General features: G+C 32.6%; 2 protein-coding genes across 2 annotated transcripts in view; both read right to left on the bottom strand.

Moving 5' to 3' along the window:
- The window catches only part of LOC117111843 (phospholipid-transporting ATPase ABCA1-like), a 31,088-nt gene extending 15,486 nt beyond the window's left edge, over positions 1–15,602 (bottom strand). The window contains exons 1-25 of the mRNA XM_033254851.1: positions 15,393–15,602; positions 14,986–15,182; positions 14,712–14,827; positions 14,136–14,266; positions 12,692–12,883; positions 11,491–11,693; positions 11,085–11,212; positions 10,284–10,405; positions 9,779–9,976; positions 9,102–9,426; positions 8,925–9,005; positions 7,964–8,103; positions 7,591–7,701; positions 6,788–7,040; positions 6,419–6,527; positions 5,543–5,722; positions 4,931–5,045; positions 4,150–4,340; positions 3,578–3,716; positions 2,960–3,164; positions 2,350–2,497; positions 1,487–1,618; positions 1,122–1,202; positions 674–870; positions 140–514 (exon numbers count right to left, since the gene is read on the bottom strand). Of these exons, the coding sequence (XP_033110742.1) occupies positions 140–514; positions 674–870; positions 1,122–1,202; positions 1,487–1,618; positions 2,350–2,497; positions 2,960–3,164; positions 3,578–3,716; positions 4,150–4,340; positions 4,931–5,045; positions 5,543–5,722; positions 6,419–6,527; positions 6,788–7,040; positions 7,591–7,701; positions 7,964–8,103; positions 8,925–9,005; positions 9,102–9,426; positions 9,779–9,976; positions 10,284–10,405; positions 11,085–11,212; positions 11,491–11,693; positions 12,692–12,883; positions 14,136–14,266; positions 14,712–14,827; positions 14,986–15,182; positions 15,393–15,602 (4,279 nt within the window). The remainder of the gene's footprint in view (positions 1–139; positions 515–673; positions 871–1,121; positions 1,203–1,486; positions 1,619–2,349; positions 2,498–2,959; positions 3,165–3,577; positions 3,717–4,149; positions 4,341–4,930; positions 5,046–5,542; positions 5,723–6,418; positions 6,528–6,787; positions 7,041–7,590; positions 7,702–7,963; positions 8,104–8,924; positions 9,006–9,101; positions 9,427–9,778; positions 9,977–10,283; positions 10,406–11,084; positions 11,213–11,490; positions 11,694–12,691; positions 12,884–14,135; positions 14,267–14,711; positions 14,828–14,985; positions 15,183–15,392) is intronic.
- Positions 15,603–16,919: 1,317 nt separating this feature from the next.
- Positions 16,920–21,517, bottom strand: part of LOC117111836 — a 26,283-nt gene continuing 21,685 nt past the window's right edge. The window contains exons 26-32 of the mRNA XM_033254838.1: positions 21,057–21,247; positions 20,586–20,705; positions 20,002–20,129; positions 19,126–19,247; positions 18,208–18,408; positions 17,322–17,524; positions 16,920–17,043 (exon numbers count right to left, since the gene is read on the bottom strand). Coding sequence (XP_033110729.1) covers positions 16,920–17,043; positions 17,322–17,524; positions 18,208–18,408; positions 19,126–19,247; positions 20,002–20,129; positions 20,586–20,705; positions 21,057–21,247 — 1,089 coding nt within the window. The remainder of the gene's footprint in view (positions 17,044–17,321; positions 17,525–18,207; positions 18,409–19,125; positions 19,248–20,001; positions 20,130–20,585; positions 20,706–21,056; positions 21,248–21,517) is intronic.

The raw sequence follows: 21,517 nt of genomic DNA, 5'->3' as shown, positions 1-21,517 counted from the left end.
TGTTTCTTTTAAAACATTCCTCTAAAAACCAACAATGCCCCCAAGTCTATATTTTAAGGTGACAATTATTATTCAAAATAAAAATACGCATATGACATAAATGTATAGGAAGAAAAAAAAATATAAAGTGCAAGCCTACTTGTTCTTGGGCTCAGTCGGGCTGAAGATGATTCGCTGTGATGTGAGGTGGACTGTTTATCATCTATTGAAGGATGAATAACATACTCATTTTCAAGTCTGTCGGCCTCTTTTTGTCTGTTCTCTTCAGTCGTAATGGAGTCGGATCTTTGGGAACTACTGCTCAAGTCGGTGTGTGCCACACGTGTTGTGCTTGGTGTTGACATCTGACTCGCATTCTCTTTTACTAATGTCAGTTTGTACCCACTTCCATATTTTTGTTTTAGAAACATTGGGGATCCACAACATTTAACACGTCCGTGGTCCAAAAACGCAATACGATCTCCTAAGATATCTGCTTCGTCCATGAAATGAGTGCAAAGTATGATAGTGCGCCCTAGACAGCAGAAAACATTATTGTAATTTAAAAGTGATTTCCTGCTATTAAACCGGCTTATTTTTGGTTCAGTTGATGTTTATGAAAATCAAAACATTATTCGCATCCTAAAATATATAAAATAAGACATGATTTGCAAAAATATATAAATATATTTACCTTCTTTATACTGAACAATAAGATCCCATATCGCTCTTCTGGCATTCGGATCTATTCCGCTTGTTGGTTCGTCAAGAATAACAACCTTCGAGCCAGCGAAAAATGCAATAGCAACAGACAATTTGCGTTTCATGCCACCAGACAGGTTTTTTGCTAGTTGGTCTATCATGTCTTTCATCTCGAGCGTTTCTAGCATTCTAAGTGTTACAATGACATAAAGGGAAACATATTTCCATTAAATAATATTTACATTTACTATATATTTAAGATCTGATGTTTGGAAATATCTCAGTATATATTATATCAGCAAAGTTAGAGGGAAGTGCAGGCTCTATATCAAGTATAATCGACAATTAAGCTAAATGACATTTAGTGTTAATGCCTACCTTATCAGTAATTGAATTAAACGACATTGGAATAGTGACATTGTTAGAAATTGTTAACTTACAAATCGATTTCATCTTGTATTCTAGATTCTGATACTCCCTTTAGAGTTCCGTACATATGAAGATGCTCTCTCACAGTCAGGCTGTAAACAATTTTATGTTGTGATATTATTCTGATATTAGACAACTCAAAAATATCAAAATATCATAAAAAACGATTGTAATAGCAAGTATTGGAGATAACTAAAATAGTTATCATCATTTGTAATTTTTTGTAGATTTTATTTATGACATAAATAACCTGGATGTACAAAATTATTATGCTGTGTTTATTTACAACTTTGTTATACAAATTTATTTTAAAAGTCAGAAATTTTAAAATAACTAAAATATTTATTTGCAATTACAGTACAGCGCGAACACGTACTTGTCGTAGAGGGCGTTATGTTGTGGACAGAACCCCAGATCTTGACGAATGACATGAGCATCTGTTTTGATATTGTAATCACCGATGTACGCATCTCCAGAAGTCGGTGAATAGAATCCTGTCAGCATTGACCTGGTAAATAAAACATAGCTAAGTTTATAAAAACGTGTAGGATCAATGATAACGACAAAAACGTAATGTTCTACACAATAAAGTATCAGAGTGTTTGATGGCTGTTTGCTTAATGCAACCTCTCTAAAAAATAAGGTGGGACGAACACAGTTTTTAAAGCATTCAGTTAGAGCATTGCTATTTCTCAAACTGACACGGTATTATTATAACAGACCTCTTGCTTATCGAACGTTTGGCGATCACATACGGTATGAGAGAAACGCACGTGACTCTACAATAAGTTTTGATGACGCTTATACAGAATTTTCAAAATGTTCGCTGACGATTCTGCCAGGCGCCCACAAGCCAAAACATATCTAAACTTCTTTTTTTTTTTCGCAAAAGGAAAAATGAGGCACTACATCAATTATTGTTGCGTTTGAAGTATGAAAGTGTAAGGCAACCGATCGCATTATAGTTAAGTGGATGTTTCATATCAACAGGCATTGTTGCATGAATTTATTAGACATATGAGGTTTGCTATCTAAAACCAGCATCAGTAAACAAAAAATAAAAAATGCCTTTTAATATATTCTTATTTTCCACATTGTAGGCTTTAAACTGATGTGTTATTTGCTAGAATCGATTTACTATTGCTAAAGTCATGATTTAAAGTATTATCTGTGTACTAAAGTATACAATACTGTCACATCTTTATGCTAATAACTCAGCTTGACAATTAAAGACAGTACACTAATTTTGTACCTGATTCAATAGGCTGCTTTTTTGATTTATACTTTTTCTTCGTATTCGCCCCTACACCTTCACCATCACCAGAACATCCACACCAGTATGACGGCATAAGTGGAAAGTACCACGGTTTGCCAATACCGTAATTTCCTAAAGTATAGACAAGTTATAACCAATTACTCAACGTTACCAAGTGTGGGCACATTTAAATATTTTTTTGTATTATTAAGAAATGCTCTCTTTTTCGAACTAAATGTACATTAGGCCTATGATTAAGATGAAGCAGAATATCAAAAAGCAAGTAAATAATGAGTAACCAATTTAAGAAGACGATGTTAAATTTACATCATATAATTGTTTGTTCAGCGAAGGCTGTTCCCATTGAATGTGCAAGGCTTCCTTGATTTTGAGAAGCTGCGTTGTGAATGCAGAATTTAATATGAAGAAACAATTTTCATTGATTTGAACTGTTCAAGAGTTTGAAAATTGAAATTTTTCATCCACCGTTAAGTGTTTCCGCACGCGTGTTTTAAAGTTGCAGCTTGTTTCACCCACATCACGCATTACATTATTACAATTATTTTAAATTGAAAATAAATAAATTTAACATACCAGGGAATACGTTCTTCGCGTACCAGCCTATAATAAAATAAAGTATTCCGTCGGCGGCCATAATGGCACACACGAGCCCGAATGATATTTCTTCTCCTTTAACTGGATTTGTGTCAAAATTACTCCATGTAGCTCCAATAACTTGCTCTTCAAATATAGTCAGCATCTCGCAGCCGTAGCAAAATGCAGACGGTGACAACAAGCACTGAAATGCAATAACATTTTGTAGTACAGTAATAATGTAGTATTCTGTTAGACGAATGAGGTTGCTGTGTCGTAAAATTATATAACATGTGTTTTCTTTTTTCTAGATGTGAAGCAACTCCATTTTCAGAGTCTCGTAGAAAAACTATTTATTACAATGCTTACATTTCCGTGGACAATCATAGCATCATCACAATTAAGCTGAATTCAGACAGAAGCAAAATGTTCGGATTGGAAGGCTTACCGAACCGGTCAGAAAATAGAATCAGTGTGTTAGGGACACTGGCGTTCATCGCTTTGGAAACGCGGTCCGAATTTAGGTTTGGATCCAATGTGAAAGTTTTAACGTAATAATTGGATGGATCATCATCAAATAGACTGTAGGCTATAAACAGCAACAAAAAAGATACTTACCAAAAGAATTTCAGCCCATAAATCTAATTCTGACCCCATTAAGTACAGCAGAAATACAGGAATGAATGAAATGCTGTATATTAGGGCACCTGTTAGGGCAGCGATGTTTGGTCGTTGACACACTGAACCAACCATATAGCTACCATTTAGAAAAACAAAAAGTACTAACATTTTAGTAATTATTAATAATATTATTGTCGGCATCACCATTTTTATAATCATGATTGTCATATTTATCATATCGTTGTTGTATCGATCAACACCATATTTGTCATCCTCTTGTTTTTTCGAACTTTATTGTCATTGTCCCGGTAATCGTCACACTGTCATCGTTATCTTTATTATCATTAAAGAGTGGCCATAAATATCCCGGGCTAGGCCTATGCAAGTTTTGATCAAAAAACAAGATACAAAATACATGTGAACTTGCTGTATACTAATGTATTAATACTAATCTCGTACGTCTAAATATTATACGAACTGCTTTAGAGCCATGGAGTCTAATTCTTTTCTACTTGGAATGTTTGTTTTTATTAAATTTCTAAGCTAGCTACTCAGAAGCGTTTCCTTACCTCATCATCATTATAGAGAAGACGAAGCATTCAAGAAAGACGAAGATAACAAATACATCACTGCGAGATAGAATGTCACCATACTTTAGAATAACAGCTATGGTTATCGCGAGTATTGTAAGGATCAATAAATTAACGAAAAACCACGAAATCCAGTTAATCTTACTCTTCAGACCCATAATCATCATTGTCTATAAAAGATAGAAAAATTCGTACTATTATTGTTAAGCTTGGTTTCCATACAATCGCTACACGCTATCACCGTCAGCTTTCGGTGATAATGATTGGTCGGTCGATTGCGTCGAGGACTGTTACGCAGTACAATGATTGCACTAGAAATACTGTAGCGACAGTGTAGCGATTTTAAGGAAACCAGGCATTCCATAGATATTCATTTCCATGCATACTGTATCGTTACAGTAGGTAAATCGCTTTTAAACAGACTAGCGAAAAAAATAAATAAATAAATAAAATAAAAAAAAAAAACTGTATGTCGGTTATCGAACATTACAAAATCGTAAAACATATGCCGTAAAAGGTAGTAAAGCTAAACTGGTTTACATTTTCATTAGCACGTAGAATTGGAGGAATGGGCACGAAGTACCATTTTATGTGCATAGTTACGCATGTTCACTTCACAGTAGGTGGAGCCACGGTGGTAAAATATTATGTAATATTTTTAATTATACGTGGACGTTTACAAAATCGTCCAGGAACGTAACATATAAAACATATAAGATTCTCTTAATATTTTTTATCGTTAACCATTAACATAACATACCTCTTCTAAACCGTTTTCTTTTTCATAAACCTGACCATAGGACATTACAGCAACGACGACGATAAATGCAATTGTAAGGAATAATGGTATTGCATAGGTAATGTAGTAGGCAAACCTGGATAATTATAGAAAAATAGGAAATAATCAGCATTGAAAAGGCAATTTGTTTTAAAAAAAATAAAATATAAAGATGGTAGGAACTCAAGGTAATAATGATAGGCGCCTGTTAAACTGAAACATAACTGGTCACCTGGAAAAAAAAAATAACCAGATTAAAAAAAAGAAAAAAAAGAAAAAACAAACTACAGTAGAAGTCGAAACTTAGAATTAATGAATCCACATACAATATTTATTTCATCACAGCTTCATTGTTAATATTATAATTTTTTTTTCAAGCCATTCCTAATTATTTATTTCATCACAGAAATACAGAATGTATTAATACCTTTAACGCTCCACCATGTCATTTGCTTTTATTCACCCTGCGTATATTGCCCTGAACATTTTCGACGAAGTATTTAATTTAACAGTGCACAAAATTATGCATGGACCATGGCCTAACCTCAAAAGAATAGGCCTACTGCATTTCAAACAATAAATTAAATTACTAACTCATCATCTTGGTAACATGGGTAAGGCATTTGTTGAATATATGTGGTAGGCTGGATGACATTGCCGTCTGATGAATGCAGGTTGATAATTCCGCGGTCTAGCATATCCTGGACAATTATGAAAGCGCGTAAATACTGCTGATCAGTTTTGAAGTCATTATTAGGTCCTGGTCGCCATAATCTGAAAAATAAATATACACCGATGAATGTATGTAAACATTTATAATTATATTTTCATACGTTACGAATTATAGACATGTGCCAAGCTGTGACTAATTAATAAACTACCTGTAGTCTATGCAATTTCAAGCCAACATAACTACGGATGATATCGCCACGACTTGAATAGGTCACACACGATTATTGGTTCTCTTGCATGTGTCGACTAACTAGGCGTTTCTACCTCACATTCATGCAGCAGAAAATTGGAGGTTGCTAAACGGGGAGGTATGAATTTTAGCTTTGATGTTTGCTATACAAGAATCCGCCAAGCGAATCGCGAAATGTCTAGTGATTCTTAACTTTAGATGACTAGTTTAATAATGGAGAATTTTTGTCTGTCACCTTTGCAGACTATCAAATTTGATTTGACAAAAACATGTGACATACATGCATGATGATATCACATAATGACGATATATAGGTACATCATGACTATATATGGGCATAAAACAGTTGTTTTTTGTCGAAGAAAATGTGATTGTCTGGACAAAGCTTTAGAAAATAAAATTAATGCACAAGGTATTTAATTGAAAGTATCGACAGATCAAATCGTTAGTAATCGTGTGGTCAATTAGATTTAAAGGGCATCCGATAGTCATTGCTATTTGTGCAACTGTTCTGCACTTTTCCTATCAATGTTTTGCACACTACTTACTGTTCAGTAACCAAATCAGTATCTGGTGTATTGTCAATCTCCACTCGAATCTTGTACGAAACATGGTGGGGCACTTCAGTAGCATCATCAATATTCAAAAATCGTACAGCTACAGAAATTAAACAAAAAGTACATTTGTTTATCATACGAAGCACCAAGAATGACAACCGTCGCAATTGCACGCTCTAGCTACCAGTATGTGCTTACGCCAACCTTCATGAATATACATCGGCGGCGTAAGCAGTTCTCATGTGCGATGTGCGACTCGACAATAACAAAACAAAACATTTTTTTAAAAATAATTATTACTTTTGAATCTGAATGAAGTTTATTTTCTTAGGAGAGCATTAAAATTAATGTAAAACAAACCTGCAAATAGTTTATTGTCATCGTAGAGTGTCTCAGCAGCAGCGTACATGTCTGCCTCTGTGTCGTAACCAACGAAGCGATCTACCTCAATACAGTTAGTGAAATTTACTATGAATTCGGCTAGAACATTTATATCTTTAATATCCTTAGCTGTAAGTCCAATACCATCCGTTAGCACGGAGTTCAAGCTATCTGCGTCGATATCTGTTTGTTGTGTCAGTAGATTCTGAACGAATGTATTGTCCAATAAATCCTAAATAAATTTATATAAAGTGAATATTTGTAATGGGTTTAACAACAATAATAGTACAGTAGTAATATCAATAATAATAATAATAATAATAATAATAATAATAATAATAATAATAATAATAATACAATAGCAATAATGTAATAGGAAAAACAGTAATAATAATAATAATAATAATAATAATAATAATAATAATAATAATAATAATAAAATTAATAATAACCTTGATAATGATAATTATAATATAGTTTGTTAGATAAAAGACGATCGAATATCTATAACCGTATGGTTTCATTTGGTAGATTAGACTACTAACACAACCAATACTTAACAAGCTACTAACACAATCACTCACTTATTCACTCACTCATTTTCGTTCGTACAATTCTGATTGATAATTGTGTTATATTGAAATTCAAAGGCAACTTTTACAAGATGATGAATATAAAGTTTATCCAGTAGCAAGAATGTGGAACACAAAAATTTGATTTTGCTGTAATCAAATACTAATAAAATAGTAATTGTCAACAGTTATTTGTTCACCAACACATACCACTAGATTATCAAACTCGTTTGTATTCAAGGAACCTAGGTCTGCCGATCCAGCAAGCCAAGCCTCAGAGAAATCTCGAATCTGCTTGATCTCATCAAACATATAATTTGCCTATGAAGAAAAATAATTGTATTAATGAAACATTGAGTTAATACTTAAAACACCTCTACCCCACCACATTATTACTTACAATTACAGAATGGAACTTACTGACCAATAGAATTGTTTGTTATTACCTAATACATATTCATGAGGTATAGTATTAAATTTATCTAGAACTTGCTATCGATAGTTAGTGATTGTTTCACTCCTGCTAAGTTTTATATCGATTAAGTGAATGATTGTTCTTGTACAATGGTGTGGTTATACTTACTTCTTTTACGATTTTCTGAGCAGCCGGGCTATTAGGTGAGTATGGAATTTTTCCTAATAGAACAGGCTTCAAGTAGGTCCATGCAATGACGCCATCCTTCCCATTATTAATGTAGCGATATAAATCATTACAAAAAGGTGCTATTGAAGAAACATGAACTACACAGTGAATATTTAATAAAGTTTTTCACATGCAATGAAACAGGAGGAGAGACAGGATCAAATGGAGTGATGCCATCAAGAGATGGTGCTTAAGAACATCTTACGTGGAGGCGAAAGGAGCAGCAGCAAATCGTATTACATAGAGAGCAATGGGGACCAACTTTCGTATCGAAGGTTTTTTTTTAACCTTCGTATCGAAGATGGCACATGATGATGATGATGATGATGATTATGATGATGATGATGATGATGATTATGGTGATGAGATGATGATGATGATGGTGATTTTGATGATGAATATCAAAATCTACATTTATTGACAAACGATGACATTATTCAGAAATATGTGAACATTTGGTAGCATTTTATAGACTTATGTTTATATTTAGCAAATACTTACTTGCTTTACGCTGAATATTAAGGTCGTGTCGGAGATGCTTTCAACCAATAGTGAAGGTTCGACATCAGGGAGCTTTCGATTTGTGCGACGACACGACGCTGGAACGGAATCACTCATGCGTGACCGTCCTACCTACCTGGCGTCCTACCTTCTCTGCATACGTAGATTTAGCCGAAATGCGTTCCAGAATCTACTTGACGAGGTGACCTTAACGTTCTCTTTACGGCGTCATTACTTTCTACGTCCTACATTCGTCGTGCAATCCAAAGCTCCCTAACAAGTACAGCTGTTACCGTACTATTTTTAAAGGGTAATGTGCCGTACGAATTTGATAATGTAGACGCGTCTACATATAGTATGATATTATTATCGCTGAATAATAAAATAAAGGCCTACATACTTTTTGCGTCTGACTGGTAATTTCCTCCAATCAATTCCCTCTTTTGTCTTCCAGTACTTTCAGCTTCTCGTTTTGATTTCACTGTAATGGTAAATATATGTTGAGTATAAAATTAGGTCTATCCCAAATAAACTCGACAATACATTCAATTTTCTCATATTTGCATAATATCATTACCATTTGCTCCACTAAACTCCATATGTGTAGCGCTTACAGGTACTTCGCGCTTTTGACTGCGCGTTTCCCTTCTACGTCTGCGAGTCATATCTCCTGCGTCCTGTACAGTTGTTCCACAGACGAATACTTGTAACGCTTCATTAGCAGTTTGTGCTGAGACCGTACCAGAAAGATCCTCCAATATATTGTCCGGTAGAATGTTACTAATATTCATTGTTGATTTTAAAGATGGGAGTGCATCTTGTAGCTGGTTTATTAGATTGTTAACTTTCTTCACACTTTCAGTTGCATTTTCAAGTTGGTCACTTATTGAGAATTTAACAATCTAAAGAAAAAGGTGAAATAGGACCGACTTCAAATATATTTATCACGGAAAGAATTACTATATTTAAACTAACTATATTGCTAAGTTAACCTTTCACTTGGTGTGGGGTACTTAAAATCTTAACCATAATTTAAGATGAAATTTAATTACTGGATAAATTCATGTTGACAATTTCAAAGGCCTGTGAGTAGCAACGTAGCAATGGGTCTGAATGGGAGAGATACAAAAGAAGCTATACTATTTAAAAGCTGGTTCCAAAAGAAGGCAGAAGCATAAGTAAAGGAACGATGCCTATTACATCATTAAATATTTAGATGGCAGGCCTATTATCAGAATAGCGTATTTAACTTACATCTATAACAATTTCACCAGCGTCCAATTGTTTGAATAAGAAATCTCCCAATTTAACTAATTCCTCTGGCTCTGCGTGACACAGTGCATCTGCAATATCCGATGTACTCGTATTATTTGGAAAAGTCAGAAGCTTATCCAATTGCTCTTCATCGCAGAAAACACTTGCGAACGAATCAAAATATTCCAAATCTAAAATCTACAAAGATGATTAAACAATAACAAATTAGGCTGTATCTTATGAATGTGTTTTCTATTTGGTATACACGATATTTAGGGGTGATACAAACTAGAGACATAATTCATTAAATATCATTATTTAATATCATGGCAAATGAAGAAATTCATACATAACGTTGATAATAATGTTAAGAAATTGCTAATGTGTGCCTGAAATAGACCCTGATGTAAACATCTATAGCTAAAACTCTGAAAATCTAAACATGTTCCTATAAAATAAAAATTAACATAAATATATATATGTCAATGAAATACTTTGAACTTACGTTTTCAAGAAGGACAAATGAGTCGAGAAGGTCTTCCGCAGATTTTTCTGACAACCCTAGTTCGGTAATCAAGAACATTTCTACTTCTTCGGTGTCATAAAACATATTGCCGAGTTTGAATGCTAGAATAATAGTACATAATTACAAATTAAAACGTCAATGGTTTAAAAATCACAAAAAAGTATATTATTATTATTATTATTATTATTATTATTATTATTATTATTATTATTATTATTATTATTATTGTTATTATCATTATTATCATTATTATTATTATTATTATTATTATTATTATTATCAATACTTACGCATAGAGCGCATGTCTTATATGAAATAATATAAAAAAAATATTTATTTATTTAAATTACTTTACCTTTTCTATAGTATAATATTGAGAATATAATTTGAATTAAAGTTTATATAATACATTTACATGAGAATACGTTTGAAGATTTTGCATCTGTCAAGAGTTAATAAATATTTAATTAAGGTAAACTCGCTGGATAAAATCCACGCACTATTTTCAATGATGTTACCACTAAAATCTAAAAAAATGAGCAATCAAACGTATATAATAATTACAAATAATGAGTACATTAAGGCCACTTTGCTATCATGTAGTCAATCAATTACTCATTCCATTTATATGGCGCCATTTCAACAGTTGTTGCCGATCCAAAAAAAAAAAAAGAGTTTATAGGGTAGTGACTTACAACTGTCAAGTGAAGGTGATTTATTATATTTAACATTTATTTAAATTAAAGTGAATCAAGTGAATTACGTATACGGTAAACTTACTTGGAAGCTCTCCGATTAGATTTCGAATGAACCCCAAATTTTCCAATGCATCCATGAGCATTGCAATCTCTTTGTATAGTTCGTTTTCTCCAAGGATTGGTTCAAATTCATCAAGAACATTACCAATACTATTAATTATGAATATAATGAAAAATCAGCGTGTGCTGTAATTTGAGCAACAAATGTATGTAGTGTGTTTATGATGCAGGGGCGAAATATCCAGAACCCTGGTATCTTGTGAAATTGCTAAAACATGAAGCCTATGTATACACATTAAAAGTAAAAACAAAATGCAACCAGTGTAAATCAAATTATAGAATAAATTGTTTTTTAAGAAACTTATAGTACAGTAACAAGCTTGAATTTCAAAGGTGGTTTCCTTCATAACTAGTAGAAATATACATACCTTCTGAATATGTCGGAGAATTCACTGCCTGTTGATAGTACAGCAACCAAATCGTATACACTCATGATGCCATTTTTAAAATCGTCTGATATACCCAATAGTTCTCGAAAACTCTCGTCACTGACACCCATGAATAGTTCGTACAGCTCCATCATGTCCTCCTTCATGGACGAATCGTCTAATTGTTTTGTTTGATTTTTCATCTAAAGAATGTGTAAATATACATTATATACATGAATATATATTATTTTCATGACTTGCTAATTCATGTTATGTTACATAATGTATTTAAAGAGGTACCAGCAAAACCCAGATCTACAAAGATATTCTGTCTACCTACAGTAGTGGTACAGGAGAGTGGTTGCTTTGCAGAGCACTGTGGCAGGGCTAATGATCAAATAATCACATCTAACAATCATACAACTCTGTCAAATAGAGAAAACCGACCTCTAACTTATGCTGGTCCTTATGCAGAAATACCGTTATTTAATGAACTTCCACTTCTTTATAAATGTCTTTTTGATTTTGTTTCAAATTTTACCATGGAAAAACCATACTTTGTACAAAACAAAAGAAGGCTTTAATTTCTACAAGAGTATTACATTACTTTATTTACTAGTATTATTAATAACTTTTATTTTTTTTGAAATGTTATATAGAGTAGAGATGAAAAAATGAACGAAAACAATGAAAAAAGAGTGACAATAAAGGTGGATTACTCCCACGAAAGAAAAAAAAAATACCGGTAATCTACAAGCTTGTGCAGCTTTTGGGAGTAAAGACCAATGGTATGCAACTCTGTACAGAAAAAGCAACCGAAGGATGGAGATACAATAACGTCGGTCATACCTGACAATAAACAGGTCAGTACAGTGGTTTCATTTTAAAATGAAACATCCGCAAGAACCCATAACTGATTCGGATTGCATAACACCGTATTATTTATTTGTTTAAATATATATATATATATGGCTTTTGCATCAACAAAGGGATGGATAAAATTGGTACTTTCAATGCTTATTAACAAACTCTCCTTAACAAAGATTGGAAGAGTTGTAATAATTATCATTATTAAACTTACACAAAAGCATATGTAAGATACAAACATTAGAAAGTTTTATAATAACTTAATTAGTATTATAATTTAAAAAAAAACCAGATTAGAACATATCTTTATAATTTATTAAATGATGTTTCTTACATGTTCAATTAATTTTAGAATATCAATAGCTTCGTAAATATACTGGATTATTTTGGGGTCTGTTGGAGAACATATCACAGCGTAGACAAGCTCCAAAGACATTTCTTCGGAAGTAAAGAGGTCGTCAAATGTTGATTCGTTGCAAATCAGATGATATATATCAATATCAGAGGAGTCATCCAAATAAGTTAACTATGATAAACAAAACAAAAAAATAGTATGGTAAAAGTAGTTGTAGCCGTGTTAGTCCGAACATATATTGATAACAGGTAATGATGAGGCAACACTCTGAGACTAACTTTAAAGATGTAATTTCATTAGGCACGAGCTTTCGCTGGCAGTCAATGCTGGCTTCATCCGGTAAAGAATAGTATTAGTTTTATTGATAAAAATAATAAATTGACGATTGAGTATTAATGACTAATGATACATGTTTATGCTTCAACACGATTGGTATTATATATAATAAATATAATTCATACTTATACTGATAATCATATACTTTAATAATCATTAGTTGAATTTTGGCTTTAATCATTATCATAATCATAACCAACATTGTAGAAGTTTTCAGGAGAGGTTCGACGCAGCGGCTGCGATACGGCTCTTCAACCTTGAGGTCGGAGGTTCAATCCCACGCTATGCATTTCGCTTGTGTCCTTAGGCAAGACACTTTACCCACGGTTCCCTCTCTCCACCCAGGAAAACAATTATTGGGTACCCGGTAGGTTCAAACACAAAATGCGCTGATTACAGCTTAAACATTATGGAATTCTCCCCAGGGAACGAGTATGTGTTCAATGTGTGCTTGATCCATTCACCAGGGGAAATAATGTAAAGCGTGCGCTTAGAGGCCGTGTTGGCATATAGCTGAAACTTTATGGAATTCTCCTCAGGAACCTGAGTATGTGTGCCATGAGAAACATGTGATCTTGATCCAATGAATATTGTTAAGCGCAAATAGGTCTCTACAATATGCGCTCTATAATTCGAGTATTATTATTATTGTTATTATTATTATTATTATAATTATTATTATTATTATTATTATTATTATTATTATTATTATCATTAAGCCTATCATTATTATCATTATCATTATCATTATTATTATTATTATTATTATTATTTATTAGTTTAATGTTAGTAGCTCTATTGATATTTAATGTTATTTATAAACATATTTTGTTGTATAATATTTCTATACTTCACTAAACTATATTATGTTAATATTATTTAATATTTCATGAGGATGTCAGTTGTTAGTTTCACTTTTGAATTTGTATACACAATAAACTTTACATATTGTACATTTTGGTACTAACACACATATCTTAACATATCGCGTTCATTGTGATAATATCTGTAATCAAATTTAATCATTTGCTGACAATGTTTAGTAAAATTATATTTAGGACTAAATGAAAACAGTTCAGTAGCATACCTTATCAGCATTTAAGAATAGATTCATTATCTGATCAATCGTCTCTGGGGATAGATCTGTAGTCTCAGTCAGCCAATCTGAGACTGCAGTTGAGTTGTGTAATATGTCGGCTAGCCTAATTAATACTTCAGCTGCAGATTGAATAATAACGTTAAGCTATATGACAGATAGAGACTAATACCATCATATCATCATCATCATCATCATCATCCTCATAGTCTTCACTAATACCATTATCATCAACATCATTATCTTTATCCTAATCATCGACAGTCTTGTGATAATAATATATATATATATATATATATATATATCATTCATTATATATAAACCATTATATATAAATCATTATATATAAACCATTATATATAAATCATTATATATTGTATATATTTAAAATGTATCAGTTCCACAAGCGCTGCATCATCAGCCCAATAATGTTTTAACGGATTCTTGAGTCCGATCGCTTATAAACACACATTAAAGTTGTTTCCTTATGTATGTAACCCCCCTAAGCTTATCCATTTTTTTAAATATTAAATGTTTCAATCAGGTAGTTGGAATTGTAAAACGTACTTGAATTAAACTGTCCTTGCGTTCCATATTCGAATAGTTCAATAATAAGCTTCAGAAGATCAGTATTCATGTCATCGGATGTGAACTGCTCTAAGATCGAAATGATTGAGGTCATTCTGTCAGACGAAAAACAAAAACACGTAAAAACGAAAAAATAATAATAAGAACAATTAAATTAGCATTAATTATTAATATATTATCATTAAAAATCAATGATACTAGAAGAAAAGAAATACATAAATCTATGCACTTTTATTACACAGAATAACCTTACCCTTCTATCTCTTCGCTATCAAGTTCATTTAAGAAACCCAAGAACGCGATAACATCACCAATGTACTGCTCGAAAAAGATTTCATCCTCCAGCATTCTGCTTATGTTACCGGACACGGAAATAACATCATGAACAAATTTTTCAACTTCGGCATAGAAAACAGGACAGTCAAAAGGTCGATATGATACCTCTTCAATCTATTAAAAAGCAAGGAATTATTAACATAAAGCGTATAATATTTAACTTTCCATACGAGTTTTTACATGTTAAAAGATGGAAAAATTACTAAAACATCTAGTAGCAATCATATTTGTTGTAATAAATTATTGATATCCAAGTAATATATCAATTTTATTAGCTGAATTTATGATAATTATCTGTTACTTAGTAATTACTGTATCACTCACTTCAGTTAATAATGCAGATGTATCAATAGTAGAGGACATTTCCTGAACAAAATCAGTTTCCATGATCATACGCATGCTACAGGTTGTGACAACAAAGTTCGCCAGATCAGCACTTTCATCAACACCGAAAGTTGCTTTTATGGCTTCTTCATCACAAAGAATAGGTTCAAAGGTGTCATATTCGTTATACAAATATTTAAGCTGAAACATGAAAAGAATGTACCCGTATTACCTTGGATTTCTTGATTAAATCATTATCAACGAAACGAGTAGAAGTTGAGAGCCTATTTTTTTTGTTAAACCATGACAATGCCAATTTTTGAGTTGGACTTTAGGCAAGGCACTTCAGTATAATTATTCGTTCTTTGAAGGCGGCATTAAGCCGTTAAATTATTTGTATTAAATTTGCTACGCAAAAAAAAAAAACAAAAAAAAAACAAAACAAAACAAAACAAACTTAGTAAACGGCTAGAAAGGTATAAGGCATGGTATTATTTCCTATTAATGTGGTAACTAGTTCGTGTGTTATGATGTATTAGTGGAGTGATTGTCACTCTAATTTAAGATAGTTAGTAATCAGCTCTAAAATTTAGAATTATACTGTGTAAATATATATATATATGTATATATATATATGTATATATATATATATAAATAATAATAATAATAATAATAATAATAATAATAATAATAATAATAATAATAATAATAATAATAATAATAATAATAATAATAATAATAATAATAATAACAATAAGGAACTTGTAATTTCACTCTACAGGCTGTTTCATGCACTAGGCAATCTTCAGGAGTGAAGGGAATTTCAAATTTGACGGGTGTATGTGGGGTTGGGCCGGTGTAGATACAAATTAGGTATTATGTGTTTTTGAGTAGGAATTTGGCACGGTGTCTGCACTTTGAAAGGAGTTCGTGCCTTTTGTTCAAAGTCTGTCTCTTATACACATCTAGATGTGTATAAGAGACAGCTGTACTAAGTATACAATACTGCCACATTCATATGCTAATTACTCAGTTTAACAATTAGCGAGAGTACACTGGTTTGTAGATGGCAAGCTTTAAATAATAATTATTATCTCGAAAAGAAGACTATCTGGAATTGAAGCCCCTTCTTTATTTTGCAAATCTAGTTTAGGAGATTGATTTATATAGTAGTGTAGGTGATTTAATGCCAGTTAATACACTCCATGATACAGATTGATGTTTTATAATACAAACTCCCACAATTTACAGCATTCCTTTTGAATAAAAGCCCCCCACCCACTTACATTGAAAAAGTGGCCTCGAAAAGATACCCATCTCGAAAATAAGCCCACATGAAGTTTGCAAAAACAAAAAAAGGAGAAGCTTAGGGTTTCAATTCGAGGTTTTACGGTAATTAAATGATAAAAATATTTACTTTAATTTTTTTGTTCATCATTGTCTTGTGTAATATTTTCAACACAACTAATGCTTAAGTATACCACAAAAAGAACAGATATGAGATAATATTTACCATTGCATAATTAATTACCTGATATTTTGATAGTGTGTTATAAGATTCATTGTGTGCTCAGCTGACCCGATTGATTCCTTTATCCAAGAGTAATCATCATTGAGATACGGAAGAACATCCTCGATAATTTTTAATAAACTGTTACATTGTAAATTAAACAAAGAGAGTATATTTATTTTGTTATTTATCATAGTCAACAAAATTATCAAAGTCAGAACCATCGTCATCATCATTGCTATCATCATCACCACCATTACCAATATCGCTCTTATCAATAACCATCACTTTCATTATTGGAAAATGGGCCGGCGGAAATGGACCTTGGTTGACAACATTGCGAGTGCCAGCCTGCATACCCGTGGTTGTGGGTTTACGTGCTCGACTTTGAATAAAAATGTTATCTATATTATACTCACTCTTTCATGTTTTGTGAATTTTGCTCGTTCTGTAACGCCATAAGCCGCGCAAGAATATCTGTATAGTCGTCATCTCCTGGCATGCTATAAACGTTACTAAGCCAGGAAAGTAGTTCCACTACTTCTATTGTCCTTTCAAGAACATCTTCCCATTCGGAATCTTCCAGTGGAGTCTTCTCTGATGGGTATATAATTCTATCAATCTTCAAGAACAATTAGATTATTTGAAAATAATTAGGTTAAAAGTATATAAAAAAGCATATTGTAACATTAAATAATACACATACAATAATTTGCTAGACTTCCTCTTAGTTACCTAATCAAAGCACCAATGTTTATCTTAATTTCACGTTGATGTTAACAAAGCAGTTAAAAAGTAAAATATTAATTCAAATTTCAACATTTGATGCAATTAAACTTTTAACATTAAATATTATTTATTCGAACATTGTATTTACATTTCTTTGATGAATTATATATAATTTAACAGTGTTAACGGCTATCTTGATTTATATTATGTGCTATTATTTGTTTCCAGCCGTACCTATTGTGTAATAGAGTGTATCTGACGTAATTTGAATCTGTCTGTTGTCTATTGGTTATGACGCTTGCCTTGACAGCGGGAGGTCGCACGTTCGAATCCCGTCAGAGGCATTTTATTACACAATTTATTTATTTATCTATTATAGGACAACATTCGTTGAAAGCTTTGCTACATGATTTATTATTATGTCCTTTATTCGAACATGGTATTTACCTTTCTTTGATGATTTGTATCCTGTCTCTTATACACATCTAGATGTGTATAAGAGACAGATATATTCCTATATACAAAATATAGCATCATAGGAAAGACTCCAAAAGTGAGTCATAACGTTTGTATTACCTGTGCTACCAGTGCGAGTACATCTATATTGTGTGCATTACTTGCATGAATGAAGAAGGCCGTCGTGTTCATTTTGCACATTGATTGTTGAACCGCCGTGATGTTGAATGGTTCTATATCGTTAAATATTAACGTCAGTCGAAAGTTCTCCGGATCGCAGAACACATCATTCCACATACCATAATTGTAGATATGAGCAAGCTAAGGAGTAAATATTTTTTACTGGTAAGTAAATTGAATGGATTCTCAAAAGAAGCCCTACTACGACCTGTCGTTTGCATCTCTAACTATAATGCCTCATAAAAAATGTCTAAGTTAAAATTCATAATAAACATCTATATGTGTGACTCAGTACAGGTCATCAAAAAGATATTTAATGGTATGCTTATTTTGATGTGTATCAATTTTTCTTCTTCCTAATAATGAGCTAACTTTACACCTGAAGGCTCCGCTCCGCTAGCTCAGTTTTGCATCTTAGTATCAGGCTGTGCGGTATTCTATTTTTATATTATATTTTATTTGTTTTACATTTCTTAATTTTTTTATATTATTTTTCTATATAAACTATCAGTTTCTAGCTAAGTTTTAACTCAAAAGCAGCCCCAACTATCTAACAACAATTATTCTTTATTTCAATGAATATAAAGAAATAATAAAAAAAGTATCCTCATCATCTAACTCCCTGAGTGTCAACCATCCGTGGTCACCGCTATCACAATGTCTGGACTGCTCCCTAGGAGGCACAATAAAGGAATTGGAGCAGCAACGTTTACCCTGCCTCTGCCATCCATCCCAGCTAAGCATGTACTCAGTGATAATTAATATCATAGGGCTATTTTTACATAAATTCCCCTTTTACACAATATAAAATGTTATCGAAAGTTATGTAGGGCCTACAATACAGAAAATCCGTAATACCTCATATATAGAGACGAACTGAGTAAGAAGAGTAGCCTCTAGTTCTCCCACGGGTACATCCATCTGTTTGTATAATGTTTCTAAAGGAACACTGGAGTTAAACAGATCAAGCAGTATACGTCCTATATAAATAGATAAAACAAAATATTTGTATTTCTTGTAGATAGGAACTAGAGCGATTTTTAATGGCTGAGTCTGATTTTTCATTTGTGTTTTTCCATTCCTAATGCTGAACTTCATCGGCAATCCGAAAGCGTGTTTAAATGGTGTTGAATTAAGGTAAGTCTCTGACTTACCTTGGGCAGAAAATCTGTTGTAATCGTAATGACAAAGATGATATTAGACGCTTATAGATCATTATGCAATCGAAAACATTATCTCGTAAGTTCGGCAAATGCTAGGATATTTTCAAATGCTTTCTATTTAAAACTTAATGTATGAGTATTGTGTATCTCTACATGGGTGAATTACACTGAAGGCGCACTTAATGATCTACGAGTCTGTTACAGCAATACCTTATGGCTGTTGTTAAGGCTGCCTAGACACTATAGGTCTAATAGCATGGGGACCCATCTTTTGGGGAATATATACAAAACTCTGCTTCCTCTTTTTTTTGCAAAGAATGGAAGTAAGTACCACTGAACTGATTTCATGCGTTGTAGTGGTAAGGTCATCAAGAATCCATCGTCGTATGGTCAGTGTTTTTTTTTTAAATTTACATGTACTAGTGTTTCCAAAATAAAATTTTGATTCGTTATAAAGAAAAGGAGCAATATGTGTTACTATACATAGTGATTGAAGCATTGTATTGTAAAACGTTTATTATGATAACACATAAATGTGCCTGTAACGTAGACTTTTAAAGGGTAATGTTACCTTGTTCATGTGTTTCCTTTATGATTGATTCGAGTATCAAATTATAAATTTCTATATACGGCTGAACATGCTCTCGTAATCCAGCATCTTCAAAATATTCTTCAGTATAGTTTGCAATATCTATGAGACTGAAAATTGCAGATAACACACAGTTATTAAACATGTTAGACATTACGGTATTAAGAAAAAAAAATAACTTATAAAAATATTATAATATATAATATAATTGGTCAATTCCGAAAAGAAACTTGACAGAGAAAAATACAGGATTCCTACCTGGAACCCTTTGGAATAATTTGAATAACCTTTTCGACTAAACTAAACATTATTTCAACGTGTCTGATGACATTGCCATACCGTAGCACAATTTCAAAAGGACTCTCAACAGTCAGATAGATTAAAGTGCATTTAAGAGTTAACCCCCAAAAAACAACACTGTCCTGTTGAATGACAATGAGCCATCAAGTAGCCTACCACATTGTTCCCCTCCATAAAATTCCAATTTTTACTTATTAGTAAATTAAATTTTTTAACTTATCTATATCTTTTCTAAAAAAAATAATTTTTTACTGTTTTATATATACCTAATTTCTCCTGATAAATACATCTCCTGAATCCTCAAAGCCGTATGCAGAGATTCGTTGATGAGTGCTGTTGTGCTTTCATCTAAAAAGAAACTCAACATATCCAGATTTGTTTCAGTTCTGTAAAAAAAATTCCCAAAGTTATATTTAGTGAACATCCTTTCCATTGTAAACAAGTGGGGCTAAACAATAGCACTGTGGTAGTAGTGTTGTTGATGTTCAATAAACATGTTTGACTCAGGAACCTGCTTTCTACCAAACACAAAACTGTTAATATGCCAATACATAATCAAACTTTACTTAAATTTGGAATTGCATTAGTTCAAGTGGCGGCTCCAGAAATTTGCAACAGGGTGTTCGACAATTCCGGTAGGGATGGTGGGGATCGAAACCAGGAGCCGACTCCTCAGTCAGGGTTCCGAAATAAACTACCAGGTAGGGTGCATTTTTTTTATCATTAAATAAACTTACTTGCTAAGATCTTCAAGTGAATATCGATTTTGTAAACCTGCTAACAAGTGTAGTGTTGCATTCAACTGGTGAATATACCATTCTTCGCTGTACATTTCAAATTTCGCTGGGTTTTCAAAAAGTGTTGTTAAAGAATTCACGAAATTCGATATCACAACAATGCTCTCGGTGAGGTTGAAAGCTGAGTGCGCCTTAAAGAAAAAGTACAAGTTATAAATATATATATATATATATATATATAGGAAGGAACTATATACAAGGAACTTTCCCTGAGGAGACAACACAAATTTGGTCGAGATAATATCACTTCAACACAAGTGATCGAACCTTCGCACAATATTTCGCTTTCACGTAAACCTAGAAGGTTCATTCGGCGCTTTAGTGATAATCCGTGCAACACCACGGATTCAGTTGTTCAAATTAACTGCATTCGGCGCTTTAGTGATAATCCGTGCAACACC

The sequence above is a fragment of the Anneissia japonica genome, unplaced genomic scaffold, assembly GCF_011630105.1.
Source record: "Anneissia japonica isolate Jap-2015-1 unplaced genomic scaffold, ASM1163010v1 scaffold1203_len951721_cov167, whole genome shotgun sequence".
Lineage (NCBI taxonomy): Eukaryota > Metazoa > Echinodermata > Crinoidea > Comatulida > Comatulidae > Anneissia > Anneissia japonica.
Note: the sequence above shows the minus strand (reverse complement) of the source record. Positions and strands in the feature narration are given on the sequence as shown.